Here is a 17,606-nt window from a genome sequence, read left to right on the forward strand (position 1 = left end):
CCCGCCGGCGCCCCGTCCGGGATGGGGCGCCTGGACGCCTGAGTCGCCGTTCGGCGCGACCTTCGCGCGGGGGAAGGAGCCGGCGCCGCGCCGCCGCGCTAGAATGGAGGGACCCGGCGGCAGCGATCCCAGCGGCGACGCGGCTGGGGACGGTGCCCACCCGGACCCCCGGGTCCCCGGCGCCGCTGCGCCCAGCTCCGGCCCGTGCGCGGCCGCCCGGGAGTCAGAGCGCCAGCTGCGCCTCCGCCTCTGCGTCCTCAATGAGATCTTGGGCACCGAGAGGGACTACGTGGGCACCTTGCGCTTCTTGCAATCGGTGAGTGTCGCCCGGGGCGCGTGGGGACAGCCTCTGAGCCGGCAGCCAGTCCCGCTGTGGAGCGCAGGGGCCTCTAGCGCAGCGCGGTCCCCACAACCTGTGGCCGCGGTCATTGGGGGTCGCGAGAGTCGCCTCGGGCGCCCCGGCGGGAGCACAGAGAGGTGGGGAGATCCGGGCTCCTCCAAGGCTGGGCTGTCGCCTCCTTGGCCCGCCAGCGGTCCAAGCCCGGACTCGGGGTCTCCCGCACTCCGTTTCCCCCCCTGCACGCTGCCCTTTTGTCTTTTTCTCTTCCCCTCCCGCCTTTCAAATAGTTTTAAAATTAGTTACATCCGCGAGACAGGGGCTCTGGGACCCAGGCGCCGGGAGCTTTTGCTCCTGTGTTTTTTTCTCGGGGATTTCTTCGCCACCTAGTGCACCACCGACTACTCATCCGGGATGGATCCTAGACATCCTAGAGCCCAGCGCCCCTCCGAGAATAGGAGTCAACCCAGAGCCCGGAAGACGGACGGAGATCCCACAAAACCACAAAACCTCTACCCTTTCCCTCGTGCACACGCTTTTGCTGGAGCTTGGGGAGAGTGGGTTTCGAACTCACGACTTGGCAGTCCAGGTCCCATCCCCATATCTTTAAGTCGCAAAACCACAGCGTCAGACTCTGCAATAACAGTGGAGCGCTTACTATGTGGCAGGCGCTTACATGTGTCATTAGGAGGTTTAGCCTTCCAAGTGGCCCATGAAGTAGCGACAGTATCTACCCCATTTTTTAGATGGGAGAGTTTAGCTCCAGCGAGGTTGAGTAACTTGCCCAGAATCACACAGCTGGTTAATTGGGGATACCGGGTTTTGAACCAGAGCTGTCCCAGCTGGGGCGCCGAACTCCTATGCTGCGTTTCTTTTTCTTCTTTCTTTCTTTTCTTTTCTTTTTTTTTTTTAATTCCCCCTGTGAGAGGGGAGGAAGGGGCCACTTCCTTACTCTCCTAGGAAGTGAGAAAAGTGGCCAGGGGGCGGAGGGGGTGGGCCTGGGGCCAAGCCTCGCTGGAAGTTAGGAGACTCTGAGGGCTTTAATCTCCGAGCCTCCTGCTGGGACCTCATTTACTCCCTTCTCGGCTCTAGGAAGTCTTTTAATCCTGGTTCTGGAAGAGCTGGTGGGGGTGGTGGTTGTTCCTCCAGAGACCCCAGAGCCAGGCTCTGTGGCTCCCAGTCTCTGGGGGAAAGAGGGAGCCTCTGGCATTCTCTGGGGTCCCCATTGGCTTGGAGGTACAGCTGAGGCTGCGTGAGGTCCTAGTTCCAACTCTAGGAGGAGAGAACTCTTCTCTCTGTGGAAAGAGGTGTGTGTGTGTGAGGGGGAGTTTGGGAAGGGTTGGGGAGTTGTGCGGTGGCATTGAAAGCCATTTGGCTAAAAGACCCTTCTAGAAAGGCCTGTGAGAATAAGGCAGGGTTGGCATTTCTTTCCCATCTCTTCCTCTCTCATAGTTTAAAAAAAAAAAAAAAGAAAGGAATCTGTTCAGTTTGGAGCTGGCAGTTTCTGATATAAAGATGCAGACAGCTCTGGTATCTCTGAGCAATGTCAAATTCTCGGGAACTCCTTACTTCTCCTTCTGAGCCACTCCCTGCTCCTCAGTCTGGAAGGGAAAGCGGAAAGACAAACCAATTTTTATATTAATGGGTAAGAAAATATACCTCTTCCTCCCACGCCCTTGCCGAGATGGTGTGGTGCGCTTCAGAACAGATTCAGATTGTGTTTGAGTTAACTGTGGTTTGAAAGTGTCCACTTGTAGAGTCTGAGGTGGCTGGAATAATGGAAATTGATTGGAATCAACCATTTTTATTCTTAAAGAAACAGGAAAAAAAAAAAAAGATTTCCGTACTTCCCACATTATTGAGTTCATCAGTATTTGTTATGTTTGACCTGTCAGTTCTGAGAGGAGCTGGTTCTTGGACCAGTCATGCCACCTGCCCTGGCCTCAGTTTCTCCACCTGTAAACCGGAGGGGAGGAGAATCCAGGCTGCTTTTCTGCCTTGTCCTTTTGGGTGTCCCCAGGCTGGTGCCAGAAACGGACTGATTGTGTAACCTGACCAGCCATACCTTGTTTGTGATCCCCAGGAGGCCTCTCTTGTTTTGCTCCTTCAGAAATGCCCCCGAAACAACCCAAGGCCTTTCAGTTTTGAAAACCCAGGGCTTAGCTTCAGGAACTGCTAATTACCAAGGCTTTCCACGCAGCAAGGCTGGGAGCCTGCAGGTTGTTCTCTTCTGTCTTCCCACTCTCTCCTCTGAGCCTTTATACTTGCTTAGGGAAGAATGCTCTGTAATCCCTCCCAGCTTTTAATTCCATCGGGCAGAGGCGGGTCTTGAAGGGCTGGCCTGGCCTTTCTGTGTCCCTAGTTTTAAGGTCTTGTTGTCCGTAGAAATGACCGAGACATGTGGGAGATGCAGAAGGGCCAGCTCTCGGTTCCTGCCCTCAAGGAGGGGACAGTCTAGTTGATGGTGGCAAAGTGGATGTTTACAGAGATTCAGATACAAGGCTGGGCTCTGGAGCTAGACTGCTGGGGTTTGAGTTCTTGGGCGGTATGACCTGACCTGAGGCAAGTGGCTTAACCTTTCTGAGCCTCACTTCCTCCTCTGTAAAATAGGAGATGATAATCTGATCTTACAGGGTTTTTAAGAGGTTAAGTCAGTTATATAAATATATAGAAAGCGCTTAGAACAGTGCCTGGCAGGTCGTATGGCATATAAATATGAGTTATCATCATTAATTATTCTGTTATAGGATGAGGAAATAACAGAGATGATTAGGGTTATAGGATTGCAGTTTCCAGTGAGCAGGAGTAGCCAGGGAGGGCTGCCTGGAGGAAGTGAGGTCTGAATCAGCACTGAAGGGAGGACAGGGACCCTGAGTTAATTTCCTTTCGACTGTCTAAACTCCGGAACCAGTGTTCTTTGTTGTTTTTTTTTTTTCTTTTTTTTGGTTCCGGTTCTAGGGCTCTGTGTTTCCTCCAGAATCTCCCCATCTTTCCCCACCACCTTCAGGAACTGGTTTACACCCCTCCTCATCTCCAAGGGGGACTGATGACTTTGGTGCGTTTTGTGTGTTTATGTAAGAGTCACAGGAAGGCAAGGACAGCCCTCTTGTAGAGATGCTAGATCTTTCTTGGGGGATACCACAGAGATTGTGGGAGAAAGTGCCCTGGGTTTTGACTCAGAACCTTGGATTTCAATGTTGAGAAGCCTTGGCTGTGTTGGGTGCTGCCTGTGTGTTCTTGGACAGTGTTAACAATGATAATAACAATTATAGTCCTTACCGTGTAGGAGCTGACACTGATCCATTATTTACAGTTCTGGGTATTCACATGTATCAATTTATTTGATCTTTCCGCTACCCCTATGAAGGGGGTGTTGTCATTACCCCACTGACATGAGGAAGTTGTGGCAAAGATAGTTTAAGTGGGCTGCCCTGGGCCGTGTAGACAGCAGTGCCAGGATCTGGTCCAGGCTGCCCACCCCAGAGCTCATGTCCGTAGCCACGTCACAGGCTGTCTCTGGCTTACAAAGGGCTTGGCCCATGATTTCTTAAGGTGGCAGAACTGGGATTCGAACCCAGGTCTGTGTGACCCTGACCCTCTGCCTGCGCCTCCTCTGGTTACTTCCCCTCTGTGGCTCCTGTTCTGTCTTCTGCAGAATGGGCAGAACTCTAGAAGAATGGAAAGGGCAGGCTGCCAGCTCCCTCCTCTATGCTCAGTGTCTCTCCATGACGTGAGAGTTGAGTGGGCCTCTGGAGCCAGGCTGCTGGCTTTCCCCCATATCGACTGTGTGTGGCCCGGGGCAGGTCACCAGCCTGCTCGGTGCCTCAGTTTACCCATCCGTATAATGGGAACAGTCTAGCACCCGTGTCATAGGGGTGTTGTGACGCTTGAATGAGCCTGACCTTGAAGCTGTTAGCACTGTGCCAGGCACATAGTGGGTGCTCTGTATGCTATGGTGGTGTTTTCGGGGATGTGCAGTGGTGGGGGTCAGAGGAGGTTGTCTGGGGTTCACAGTCTCCCCCTCCCCCCACTTAAAGAGGAGGCTGATTGAACCTTGGGCCCATCTGCCTCTTGGTTGGATGGGTTTGGGGTCCCTGCTTGCAAGTGGGGAGATCTCAGGGGCAGGTGCCGACGTATACTATGAGGGGTGTGCCAGCTGGGCAGTGGTGGGAAGACGGGGAGCGTGGGGGGATGGTAGAGAGACCCCTGGGTGAGGGTTGGCCAGTGGCCCCTGAAGAGCTCCCCTTGGCTGAGGACAGAGACCTCTGTCACTCCCAGGCACCCAGAGGGTCTGCTCAATCGGCTGGACCAGGGTCCCTGAGGATCAGGGGGTGTCAGCAGAAAGCTCCCAGAATGCTTTCTGGTTCTGCTTTTTTGGGGGTAAGAGACTAGAGCTTCTCTTCTCATTGGAGCTCTGCTTGCCAAAACAAGAAACTGTGGTTTTGTGTTGTCACTTTTTTTTTTTTTTTAAAGATTTTTTGCTCCTAGTCTCACACTAGAGAGAGATGCCAGGAGGTGGGGGTAGGGGGCACATTTTAAATTCTGTAGTCACTGAAACAGAGTGACCTACTCCGTGACTTCGGGGATTTTCACAACAGTGTGTTGCAAAAGGTAGGATGCTGAGAAGTGTATATAACACAATTCTGCCTTGGGAATATAAATGATAATCGTAGCATACACGCGTCTGTTGTACGTATGACATTACCGGAGTTTAGGGAAAAGGAGACAAGGATGTGCATCTTGTGGAGAAAGGCAAGCAGGAAGATAATAAAGGGAAAAATCTACTCAGAAATCTCACTTGTAATACTGTTTTCATATCAGATTATGCATACGTATGTGAATATATATGTTAGAGAACTCTGACGGAAAGAATTGTATTTCAGCATGATTATTAGGTTAACGTAACGGCAATAATAATTTGCTAACTCCTGTGAAGTACTAAACATTTGCAAGCCCTGTGTAAAGCATTCTCCGTGTATCAGTTCAAAAGTGCTAGGTATTGCGCTTCCCATTTTACAGATGGAACCACGGCACAGAGAGGCCAGGTCAGTTTTGCAAGGTCACACAGCCTGACAGAGCTGGGATTCAGACCTAGGTAGTTTGGCTGCATAACCCACGTTCTTTACCGCTTTCCTGAACTGCCCAAGATGATGCCGTGTTCACGACCAAAAGTAGCTGCCTTTGTGAGACGTCTGGCTGCCCATGTGGAGAAGGATTAAGCCCAAAGGTCCAAATTATCAGAGCTTTAGGGTGCCAGAGAGCCTGGGCCAGGCCACTTTGTATTGGACCGAACATCATTAGGAAGTCAGGGAGAATCTTTGGATGATAAAAGCTTCAGTGGCAGCAGGAGTGGGGGGCATCCTTTGTGCAGGGCAGACAGAGCTACCCACAGTGACATCCCAAAAGAAATTAGACTGCTTTTCTCAGTGTGCAGGTAGCTCAGGACCACCCGCTGTACAGTCTAGGCAGCGTTCTAGGCCAGGAAATGCAGCTGCCGTCAACAGGGCAGATGCGGCCCTTGTCCTGGGAGAAGGACGGCGCAGCAGAGATCCTACATGCCCTGCATCTGAATGAGCGCCTTCTTCCAATGAACATCCCGGACGCCCATTCACTATTCTTGGGTGTTTTCCCTCGTAACCATTTATCTGTCCCTTAAAAAGAGAGAGAGATGAAGTTGGTGTCCCTGGCTTTTGGAGGCTTCAGGGCACCCCTTTCTTAGAGGGTGTCCCCCTTTATCAGGCCACTGAGCAGAAGACCTGTTGATCTTGGGCCACTCCCTCATATCAACAAACCCACATCCTCTTTGCTTCACAGCGTGCCCACCCCCCCAGCTTTTGCAAGAGTTGTCTCTGAAGCGGGTCATGGCTGCCTGTGGAAGAACTTAACTGCTCAGATTTTTGTGATTTCTCTTCTCCGCTCCCCGCCCCCCCCCCAGCCACCAGCTCTCTGGCCGGAATCCTGGCAGGAGGCGGGTAATTGGGGTGGGCTGGTCCTCAAACCAGTGTGCCTTGTTCCCCAGGCCCAGGGAGGGGCCCCAGCTGGTTCTTGCCTCAGAGTTTTGGAGACATAGAGTGGTGGGGGGGAGGGGAGGAAGGACGGGGTGGGGGGTGTCTGAATCTCCTTGTTTTGCTGGTGAGACCCTAGAGGGACCCCCTGCAGAAGTTGTGGCCCCCAGAGGGAGGTGAGCTCTGGTCAAGGGTGGTAGCCCTGTGGCTGGTCAGGGTTCCATCCTGAAAGTTCTGGGAGAAGAGTTCCCAGGCTTTGTGTTTTAGCCGGGCTCAAAGGTCCCTCTTGAAGAGGTTCCACAGGGGGCCTTTGGCCCTAGCTGCTGGTCTAGGGTTAATCCCTCCATATATCAGCCCTTGGCACTCCTGAAATATTGGGGCGGGATCACTGTCCGTTGTGGGGGGCTGTCCTGTGCATTGTAAGATCTTTAACAGCAGCTCTGGCCTCTACCCCCTAGATACCTGTAGCGCCCCCTCCCTCAGTTGGCACAGTCAAAAAATGTCTCCAGATATTGCCACATGTCCCCCAGGGGACCAAATAACCCACGGCTGCGAGCCACTCCTCGTTCAGATCGTTGTAGGGCATTTATATGCATATTCAGAAACACATGGAATCGCTGTGTGTGAGTGTGTATGTGCTTACCTGAGTGGCATGAGAGGGTGGCTCTTTTCATCCAGCCGTGTGTCTCAGGTTCGTGGTTAGGAACATGGATTCTAGAAGCCAAACGGCCTGGGTTCGAATCCCAGCTCTGCCCCCGCGTGACCTTGGGCAAGTCCTTTTGCCTCCCTGCGTCCTGGTCTCTTCATCTGCAAATGGAATGATTGTAGCCCTTACGGGATTGGTGCAAGGACCAAGTGCAGTCATCCGTGGGAAGTGCCTGTACAGCCGAGCGCTGAGCCAAGGTCGGGGCCACCCCGGTACCTGCCGCAGGCTCTCCTGTGATCTGAGAGGAAGCCCCAAGGAAGAAGGGAAGTCTTCCAGCCTCCTAGCCCTGTGTCGATTTTTAAGTTTATTTTTATTTTCTCGGCTCCTTGAGGACCAGAAGGGGATCTGCCTGCTTCTCTCTTGTCTTGCGGTTGGACACTCAATCTGTGTTTACCCGCCTGGTTCCTTCCTCAGGGTGGGACTGACAGACGATCCCTTGTGTCTGGGCCAGGGGATGCAAGGCTATTTCAGGCTGGCTGGACTAGGGCCACCAAAGTCTGGTGGAAGCAGGTGGCCATGAGCCACCAGGATCTGGGGGCTTGTATTTTCCCCCTTGTAGGGGAGCGGTGGGCAGCTTCTGTAAGGAGCTGCTCCCAGCAGCAGCAGCAGTGAGGCCAGGGCCAGAGGGGGCTATGGGCAGTCGGTGCTTTCATTCACTCATTCACTTCTTCCTTCAATAAATGGACACTGGGCCGGGTGCTGGCACATGGCCAGAAGAAGACGGATAAGGCCCTTGCCCTCGCGGAATCTTCAGACGATGCAAAGAGAGATCATTGAGTAGGTGGCGACAGATGTAATGATTACATTCACTGAGGCCCTACTATGCCTTGTATGGATTATCTCTTTGAGCCCTTGCAACAACCCTTGTGCCTATTTTGCAGATGGGGCAACTGAGGCCCAGAGATACGGGGTAACTTTCTCAGGTCTACTCAGCTGGGGAGTCGACGCACCAAGAAGGAGATAAAATGAGGATGTGTTGGTGACAGGGATGGTGCATCTACTTGAGACGGGGCGGTCAAGGAAGGCCTCTCTGTAGAGGCCTGGGGTTGAGAAGGAGCCAGACGTAGAGACGTAGAGAGAGTGAAGAAAAATGTGTTCTCGGTAGAGGGGGCAGCATGTGCAAAGGCCCTGAGGCAGGACCATGTCTGGCTTGTCTGAGGAACAGCAGGAGGCCGGGATGGCAGAGATAGGGACATGAAGTTGGTGTGGTACAGGACTCATGCATGGTGAGCACTTTGGGTTTTATTCTTAGTGGGGTGAGGAGCCCCTGGAGGGTTTTCAGCAGGGACGTGGCATGGTCTAATCGAGGATCTGAAAATCATACTGCACGGGGGTCTTCCCAAGATCTCAGCAGCCACCTCCTGCCACTGGCTTGGACACTCAACCAGGAGGGAGGACCATACTTTCCGCTGGCCAGGCAGATCCCCAGACCCTCTAGGAAGGCTGCTGTGTGACCCAGGGCTATTTCCATCCCGTCTGGGTCTTGGCTTCCATGTGAGTACCGTGTCTGAGCTGACCACACCCGGTGAAGAGTTCCCGTCCCTGTTTATGGCCAGGGGGTAAACGGGCTGTGCGGGTGGCCGCTGGTGAGACGGCTGTTGATTTATGATGGGTCTTTGCTTCCTGTGAGAAGAGAGGAAGGCACCCCCTGTCTTCTGTTCAGGAAACTAATTTGCATGATTAAAAACTGTTCGGCAGCACCTTGGTCTCCACCCGACTCACAGCCATCTTAGCAACACTTTCCTGTGTGGTGTTAGCTCCCACCTCTGCACGTTGTGGCGGGGAACATATTTTTCAAACCCACTTTACAGGTGAGGAAGACCGAGGCCCAGGAAGTGAAGTGCCTTGCCCAAGGACACACAGTCGAGAAACAGCTAGGGCTATATTACAGTTGCCTGCTCTGCTCTCACCTGGGCCCGCCCCAGTCTGCCCTCCGCAGCCAGAGTGGTCCAGTGAGAGCGTGAGTCTGTTCAGGCCACCGCCTGCTCAGAGCCCTCCCCTGACTCCCGGAGCCTTCCGAGTAGAAGCGAAGTCCTCAGGATGGCCTGGAAGGTCCTGTCTCCTCTCCTGTTAGTGTCTCTTCTTCTTTCTCATATAGTTTTTTTTAATTGAGATATGATTCACACACCATAAACCTCACCCTTTTGAAAGTGCGTGAATCAGTGGTTTTGAGTATTTTCGCAAAGTTGTGCAATTATCATTGCTACCTAATTCCAGAATCTCCTTTTGCTCCTACTCCCTCCCCCTGAGCCACATGTGCCCTTTCTCCTGCCTCATGGTCTTCCCACTGGTTCTGTCTGGGATGCTCTTCCCCCACTCTCCCTGTGGCTCACTCCGGCCTCCCGAGGAGGTCTTTTGCTGACCACCCCTCCCCCTTTCACAATTGTACTCAACCCCCACCTCGCCACTTCCTATCTCCTTCCGCTCACCCAAGGGATTGTTCTCCACCACCTGACGCGCTAGGTGGTTGACCGACTTACTATTTATTATTTGTCTCACTCACCCGAGTGTCAGCTCCAAGAGGACAGGCCCTTTCTGTCTGTTCCATTCGCTTTATCTGTCAGGCACCAAGAAGAGTGCCTCGCACATAGTAGGTGCTCATTAAATATTTGTTGAATGAAAAACTTTGCTTTTCTTCTGTATACGTGTGTATGTTTTCTTATATAAGAGGACATAATTGTCTTGATTGATGTAACAGCTAAATACTTTTGTGCAGACTTTTGGGGAGCTGGGATGAAGACAGTCTAATGCTAACATGACCAAAGGTGGGTGTGGGCTGAGGGCCCCGGTGTGCTGTGTTTGCTGATCAGTCCCCACCACCCAGCCCTTGTCAGCTTCGGGCAAGGGAGTGGATGAGAGAAAAGGGGATGAATGAGGCACGACATGGTTCCTGCTACTTTCTGAATGAGTGGCCTTGACTTTGGGGAGCGCAGAGCCCAGTGTGGGGAGATGCTGCAGACTGGTGTCCTTGGCCTCCTGCCCTTAGCATGCCGGGAGGGCAGAGGGAGCTCTATGTGGTCCGTGCCACCAGCTGATGGCTGGCCAGACTGTTGCTGGGTGGTTTTGAAGATTTATTTCCCCTTGATCACAAAGGTAATAAATAAAGTGGCGGGATATGTGTCAGAAGCACATTTCCTCCTGTCCATTCAGCCACAAGCATTCTTTCACAGAGCCAAGGATGGTAAAATGTTTTGTGTATATACCTGGCTATATGTATTATCTATTTCTCCATAGGCACAGAGGGCTAGACACAGAACCTTCATATGCCATATTTATGGGCAATGTCATACATTTTTTTAAAAGTTAATTTTTTGGTAACTTTTTATTTTGACATGTCAAGAATACAGAGCACCCCTGTGTACCCTTCACCCAGACTCACCAATCGTTAACTGTCGGCTACATTTCCTTTTAATCCTCCCCTCCTCTTTCCCCTCTCCCACCTGCTTCCCCCAGCCCCGTATAGACGCATATGCACATACACACACACACACACACACACACACACATACATTATTGTAATTATTCTGACTTTGATCCATTTGAGAATAATTGCAGATGTAATGCCTCTAAGTCAATCAGCACGTATTTCTTAAGAACACGGACGTTCTCTTAATGTAACCACAGTACACTGAACAAAATCGGGAGATCTAACCTCGATACTAACTTACACAATCTACAATCTGTATTCAGATTTCACCTATTTTCCCAACACTGTCCTTTATACCTAGCTCCCCTCCCCTGCCGTCCCCATTCCAGGGTCCAGTCCTACCTAGATCCTATCCCTATGGTGATTTTGTGTGTGATTTTGACCCCTTGTGTGGGTGGTAGAAACTCTTTGCTAAGATGTGGCTCTGCCATTGCTTGTCCTTGGCCACCACTTTCCAGCTCTGTGACCTGGGGCAGTGGACTCTTGGGCCTCAGTTTACTTAGCTGTAAAATGGGGAAGGTGCTGTTCCTACCTGATAAAGTTGTGGTATCTTCCCACACGTTTTACGGAGCGTCTGCTGGGCGTCTGGGCCTCCTGTAGTTGCTGGGGGTGCTGCAGCCCAGCGCAGGCAAGCATACGGGCCCCCGGGGCGGGGGGCTCCCGCTCCCATGGTCGCTGGGGAGAAAGGATTTGCCGGGTATGGTGCTGGCTCCCAGGGACACCCACCATGCATTGGCCATCTTTGCTCTTGTCATGCTCATTGTAGAACCTTGGGCAATAAGGACCCTTCCAAACAGCCAGTGTCCCCTTTTGTGACATTTCGTCCTTGTTCTTGGCATTTGTTTTAGCGTAGGGGCAACCCCGCTGCCCACACAATATTGTATCTTTCTTCTCTGGCCTCTTCTGGGGGTTTCCTCCCAAGTTTGCACCAAGCCTTCTTCATCACCGAGCCTTTGATGGCTTCGTAACGAGACGTGGGGGCTTCGTAAGGAAACGTGGGCTCCCCACTGCCCTGGTCGGATCCTGACTCCTTAGTGGCTGTGTCATCGAGGGCCATCTGCTTCACCTGTGTGTGCCTCAGAGTCCTCGCTCCTGAAAGAGTGCTGCCTCCTGGATCAGTGGGGCAGTTAGCTGAGGTAACGTCCCTGACGCTCGCACAACACTGCCAAGCACATGATAGGTGCTTTACGTGTATGAGCTGGAATTCCAGTCATTCTACCGATAGAACATGAAATCTTACGTAAGTACAATTACTATTATTATTTTATTTTTTTAAAAAAGATTTTATTTATTTATTTGAGAGAGAGAGAGAGAGATCTTGAGCAGGAAGGGCAGAAGGAACGGGGAGAGAATACCAAACAGACTCCCCGCTGAACACAGAACCTGACACGGGGCTCGATCTCACGACTCTGAGATCACAACCTGAGCCGAAACCAAGAGCTGGACACTCAACCGACTGAGCCTCCCAGGTGCCTCTATTATTATTATTACTTAAACATTTACCTTAGATTGAGCGTTTACGTGGTTTCCAGTTTTTCAAAATGGCAGACCACGTGCATCGTCTTTATTCAAGCTGCCGGTTCTTGTATCCGTCCAGTAACTGAAGGCTGAAGAAGCCTTGGTTCAAACCTTTCGGTTTTTATTAACCCCAAGAAGTCATTGCAGCTAGAGTCCTAGAATCAGCTTGTAAGAGCTGGAAGAGACCAAGACGTCATCTCACTCATTCGTCTCATTTTTCCAGAAGGGGAAACTGAGACTCAGAGCTGTGCCAAGCCTGACTTGGCCCAGGCTCACCAAGTGAGCTTGTGGCCGAGACGGAATTTGAACGCAGGTTTCCTGGCTCCTGTCTTGTGATTGTTTTGCTTTTGTCCAACAGCTAAGACACGTTGGAGGACAGGGGGAGGCTTAAGTCGTATCCAGATGAATTGGAGGGCTCCCGCATGCCCACGGGATTCCTGTGTCCCTGGGAAGCATCACTTTCAGACTCTTTGACATGAGGGCCCATAACTGTGGTGTGTGTGTGTGTGTGTGTGTGTGTATGTTGGGTTGGGGGGGGCCCTTGCTGTGGGCCCAGGTCCTGTGCTCGCTGCTGAGGACACAGGTGTGGTGAAGAGCTGCTCGCTCTCCTTCACGGTCCACGGGGCCATAGAACCTTGGGTTTCCAGCTGGAGGTCCTCACGCCACATCAGGCCCGTAAGTAGATTTTGTCAGGCCTGTACAGTGTTTGAAAAATTTTTATGAGTTGCCAACATTAAAAAATCAAGATATTTCATACAAAAATCCATATTTCTGGCTTTTTAATCAGAAAATCTATCCACACCAAGTTCACATTCCTATAGGCAGGGCTTGCCTGGAGTTGAATGGCAGCTGCTCCCTTCAGATAGGGCTTGCAGTCTTTACTTTGCCACACTCCCCACTCATCCCTAGTGTCCCTGAAATCGACACCAAATGTTAGTTGCCATTTATCATGACGCTTCCCCTGCTGGTTTTTTTTTTTTTTTTTTAATGTAGAGTTCAGAGGATGATGGAATATTTCTTCTAACCTTTGTTTCTATCAGATGGAAAACTGAAAGCCAAAGAAGGTCATGTGTTTTAAGAAAAGTAGGATGTGGCAGGTTTCTCTTTGGAAGAAAGATGTGTTTAATAAGCAAAAATGTGTTAAACAAGCAGAAATGCACTCTTGTGTGAAGAGGATGCCGCTTTCGTTGCCGGTACGAAGGACGCCCTCCAGCTCCACCGCCGTACCTGCCGGGTGGCTGTAGGCAGTTGAGTTTGACACGCGTGTTCCAGTTTGTGGGTGGGTGGTCCCTCTGTCTCGGTGAGGTGAGCAGCGGGGGAAGGAGGGCCTCCCTTCGAGAGGGTGATTCCATTGCCCCAGCTTCCATCTCTGGAGGCCTGCAGGCAAGTCCCTCTTCTTTTTTGCAACCTCAGCTGTTGAACTGAAGATTCCCACATTTGTCTGTCCTACTTCCCGAATCTTGTTCTGTACTTATGCTCTGTTGGGAGGCCCTGGGGTGCAGACCCCAGAGAGGAAGCAGAGGGTTCCTGCAAGGGCATGAGAGGGCCTCCTGCTGGGCTGCAGGGCCCCCATACCACCCCTGGCAGGTGCAGCCCAGCAGCGCCCTCTCCCCGGCTTGCATTCTCCCACATCTCGGTTTTGAGAGAGTAACAAGAGCGAGCACAAGGGGCACCCGGGTGGCTCAGTCGTTAAGCGTCTACTTTCGGCTCAGGGCATGATCCCAGAGTCCTGGGATCGAGCCCCACATCAGGCTCCTCTGCTGGGAGCCTGCTTCTTCCTCTCCCACTCCCCCTGCTTGCGTTCCTTCTCTTGCTGGCTGTCTCTCTGTCAAATAAATAAATAAAACCTTAAAAAAAAAAAAAAAGAGCGAGCACAAGAACGATAATAGTACCGCTGTTGCTGATGACAGCAGCAGAGGCTCATTGTCAGCGGTCCTCCGTTGCCAGGGACGGGAGGCCCCGCTCAAACTGCTGTAGCGCAGATCAGAATTGCTTGGCTGGTGTCAGGGAAGGGTCTGTCCTTGGTCCTGGAGTGGGCTCTGGTTGGCCTCCTTGGGTCAGGTGGCCGTCCTTGACCGAGTCACCGAGACTTGGAGTGGCCAGGTCTGGGTGAGGGGCCCACCTGTGCCCTGTGGTAGTGAGGAAGCGTTAACTCCGGGAAGGAAGACCCAAGGGGCTGGGACAGGAAGAAGGGAGGGGTGCCAGGTGTGAGCATCTCTCCTCCTCTCTGCTGGTGCCTCCCTCCCAGATTGGAAGCCTTTGCCTTTTCCTGAGTCATGGGTTCCCAGTGAACCCTGTTGTCACCTGGCCTGCCTGCAGCACCTCCCATGGCTTTTCCAATTCCTACCCTCGAGGTCTTCCTTTACTGTCCTGGCTCTCTCCATGGATCTAATAATAATACCAGTGTCCATAGGTATGAGGTGTTGTGCTCAGTGGACATGTCTCAAGCAGCGTGGCCTCCCAGGAACCTGATGGGGAAGGTTGCCTATGTTGCCTATTTTATATACAAGGGAACAGAGGTTGAAAAGGTTCAGCAGCCTGCCCAGAGTCACACAGCATCCATTTCTCTTCCGGCAGACCCTGCTGGATTCATTTTGTCTTCTCATTTTTGTCTTCTCTGAGGCCACACATTCCAGGCACGGGGGGAACAGCAAGTGCAAAGGCCCTGAGGCAGGAACATATTTCAGGAAAGAGGCCAGTGTGACCAGAGCAGAGTGAGCCAGGTGGAGAGTGAATTGGAGGTGGAGTCAAGGAGGTAGCAGTGGGAGTGGGAGGGGGCTGGTGGCCAGATCATGCAGGGCCTTGTGGGCCACTGTAAGGATTTTGCATTTCACTCTGAGTTGGCGGGGGGGTCCTTGGGACTTTGGAACGGAGGAGGGACAGAATCTGACTTAGGTTTCCCAGGGCCCCTTTGGCTGCCAGTGGAGAATGGACGGGTGGAGGGGCTGGGTGGTGGCAGAGGGAGGAGGCTGCCCCATGGTAGCCCAGGTAGAACAGTGTGGCACCTGGGGCCTGGGGTGTTCTGTGGGTGCTTAGAAGTCACTTAATTGCCTCTTATTTGTGCTCCAATGTTATTTAGTAGTTGTGTGATGTTGGGTCCTGGCTTTATCTGATTGAGCCTCGGTTTTCTCATCTGTAAAATGGGGTTAATGATGTTACCTCGTTTATCAGGCTGTGGGGATGACTTCTATGAGGTGATGGATGTAAAGTGCTTCCTGGAGTGCCTGGCACGACAATAAGCCCTCCACAAATATTTGTAGAATGAGCCAGTGAGTGAAGGATGGGGAGTTTGGGGCCGCTCCAGCTCTGCCCCAAGTATCTACCCCTAAGGTCAGCCCCAGAGTGGGAAACATCCCGCTCTCCCCCGACTCTACTCTCCTCCTCCCCACACACGGAGATTTGAATGAACAGAACCCAGAATGTTCTGGCAACAGTCGCTCCCTCTTTTCTAGTGACAAAGGCGTCTTTGTTATGTCTGGGTGTGAAATCCATTTCAGAAGTGAGGACAGTGCAGGCTCAGGAGTCAGCTTGTGAGGATTGGGCGGGGGGAGCTTGGGAGGAAGGCATCTCAGGACCCAGTAGATGGACAGGCTGCTTCTTGACAATCCTCTGTCCTCATCTGTGTCCAGAATGCTCTTGAATTGGTATTATTTTGTGGAACGAGAGCTATGTGGACATTCCTGCTGAGTAACCAGTCAGCATTACCTTTGGTAGCATTACCGTTCTCTCTCTCTTACCCACGCAAAGTGATAATACCCAGTGCTGGCGTGACTGTTGGGACACAGGCAGTTCCCCATGATGCTGGTGGGAGTGTTGACGACTGGCGTCTTTTGGGAAAAATAGTCTGGCAGTGTCTTTAGAAATAAAATTTAAAAAAATCCCACAATACCCTTTAATTCAGTTCATTTGGGAATCTTCCCTATAGAACCAAGGAAAAAAAAAGCATGTAGAGACGTAAGTTACAAGGATATTTATTTCGGTTTTGTTTATAAATGGCCAGCAAAAAGGGGGCAGGGACGCCGCATTAACAGAAGATTCTGATGCAGGTTGTTGTGTACCCTGTGTTGGGGTATCAAGTAGCTGTTTAGAAGAATGAGCTTGATCTCCTTGACAGGAAGGGCTGTGCACGCTGTACTGTTAAGCAAGAAAGGTTAAGTTGTGAGTCAAAGGTAGAGTGTGACCCCAATTTTGTAGGAAAAATATGTACAACAAGGCTCTCTCACTGGTGTTTATAAACGCGGAGAAAGGCTCTGTAGGACACACGCCGGAAAATTAACATCGGTGGTCTTGGGCTGATAATGACGAGGGGTACGGAGAAGATATTTTGTTTGTCTTTGTATTTTTTTTTTCATTGCTTCACCAGTTATAATTAACACATTATTTCTCAAATCTCTCAAATTAAGATAAAGTAATAATTAAAAGAAAAAGGTAATTACTGGCTTCTCACCTGCCGTGTGGCAGACCTGTTTGTCTATAGTACTGGGTCGAAGACATACTCCTGTCGTGCTTTGCGAATCAGGCTGGCGGGGTGGTTGAGGCCCCTTCAGTTACACCTGAGCCCCAGATTTGACAACTGGACGCAGATCTTTCCCTTTATGGAGCCGACACGCTGGCCGGCCTAGAACTGTACCTGGGACCCGCAGTTCGCAGAGAAGGGCCGTTTCTGCCCCCCTGCTCCCACGGGGGACATTTGGCAATGTCTGCAGACATTCTCGGCTGTCGTAACTGGGGAGGCAGGGTGCTGCTGGCACCTGGTGGGGAGAAGCCAGGGTTGTTGCTAAATGTCCTGCAGGGCCCAGGACAGCCCCCACCACAGTGACCTGACCCTAAATGTCCGTGGTGCCACGGGAGAGAATCTGGGTTCAATCAGTGTCTGATCGCACAGACGACATCGGTGTCTCCGTGTCGGCCGCCCATCGGACAGGCAGGGCCGCGAGGCCGAGAGAGGGGCCGCTGCTAAGGTGGGAGCATGATGCCCCGTCCCTGGGCTCGGGGCTGGCCCGCACGTCCAGGAAGAGGGAAGACCCTGATCCTGGGAGGCTCTGGAGACCCAGTCCTGAGTCTGGTGCTGGCTGCCCTTCCCGCCTCTCAGCTTGGTGCCTGCACTGTCCCGGCTGCATTCACTGGGACGTCCTGGGCCAAGACGTGTCCTCGGCCCCTTCCCTACGTGTCGGGCCTTTGTCACATCCTCCATGGTGGCAGCCATGGAAGGTGGGGTGGAGGTGGTGGGTGAGGGGGTCTCTTTACTTCTGCTTGTGAAAAGCTGTGGTTCACAGCAGCGCGTCGTGTCTGCAGCCTGCGGCCTGCGTCGGGTGGCTCTGCCAGCCGAGTGGCCCTCAGATCCCCTGGCGCCAGCTTCATCCCTCTCTGGGCCTCAGTTTCTCAGCGGGGCAGTGGAGTGGGGTGGGGAGCTCATTCCTGCCCTGCCGACCTCTCCCAGGAGCAGGGAGGTGATGGATGAGGACCCGCCTTGTCCACAGCCCTTCATTTCAGAAGGAGCCGATGTCACTGTGACTCTTTATCAGTCCCTTTCCCCGGCTCACAGTTAGGGAGGCTGGCGGGCGAGAGAGCCCAGTGGCGAGGAGATGGGGAGGGTTCATTCCCTCTGTCCCT

General features: G+C 52.3%; 1 protein-coding gene across 2 annotated transcripts in view; it reads left to right on the forward strand.

Moving 5' to 3' along the window:
- Nucleotides 1-6: 6 nt before the first annotated feature.
- PREX1 (phosphatidylinositol-3,4,5-trisphosphate dependent Rac exchange factor 1) overlaps nt 7-17,606 on the forward strand; it is a 186,872-nt gene continuing 169,272 nt past the window's right edge. For both annotated transcript variants that reach the window (XM_034639807.1, XM_034639809.1), the window contains exon 1: nt 7-316. In XM_034639807.1, the coding sequence (XP_034495698.1) occupies nt 104-316 (213 nt within the window). In that variant the 5' untranslated portion in view covers nt 7-103. The remainder of the gene's footprint in view (nt 317-17,606) is intronic.

Source organism: Ailuropoda melanoleuca, chromosome 13 (assembly GCF_002007445.2).
Source record: "Ailuropoda melanoleuca isolate Jingjing chromosome 13, ASM200744v2, whole genome shotgun sequence".
NCBI classification, from domain to species: domain Eukaryota; kingdom Metazoa; phylum Chordata; class Mammalia; order Carnivora; family Ursidae; genus Ailuropoda; species Ailuropoda melanoleuca.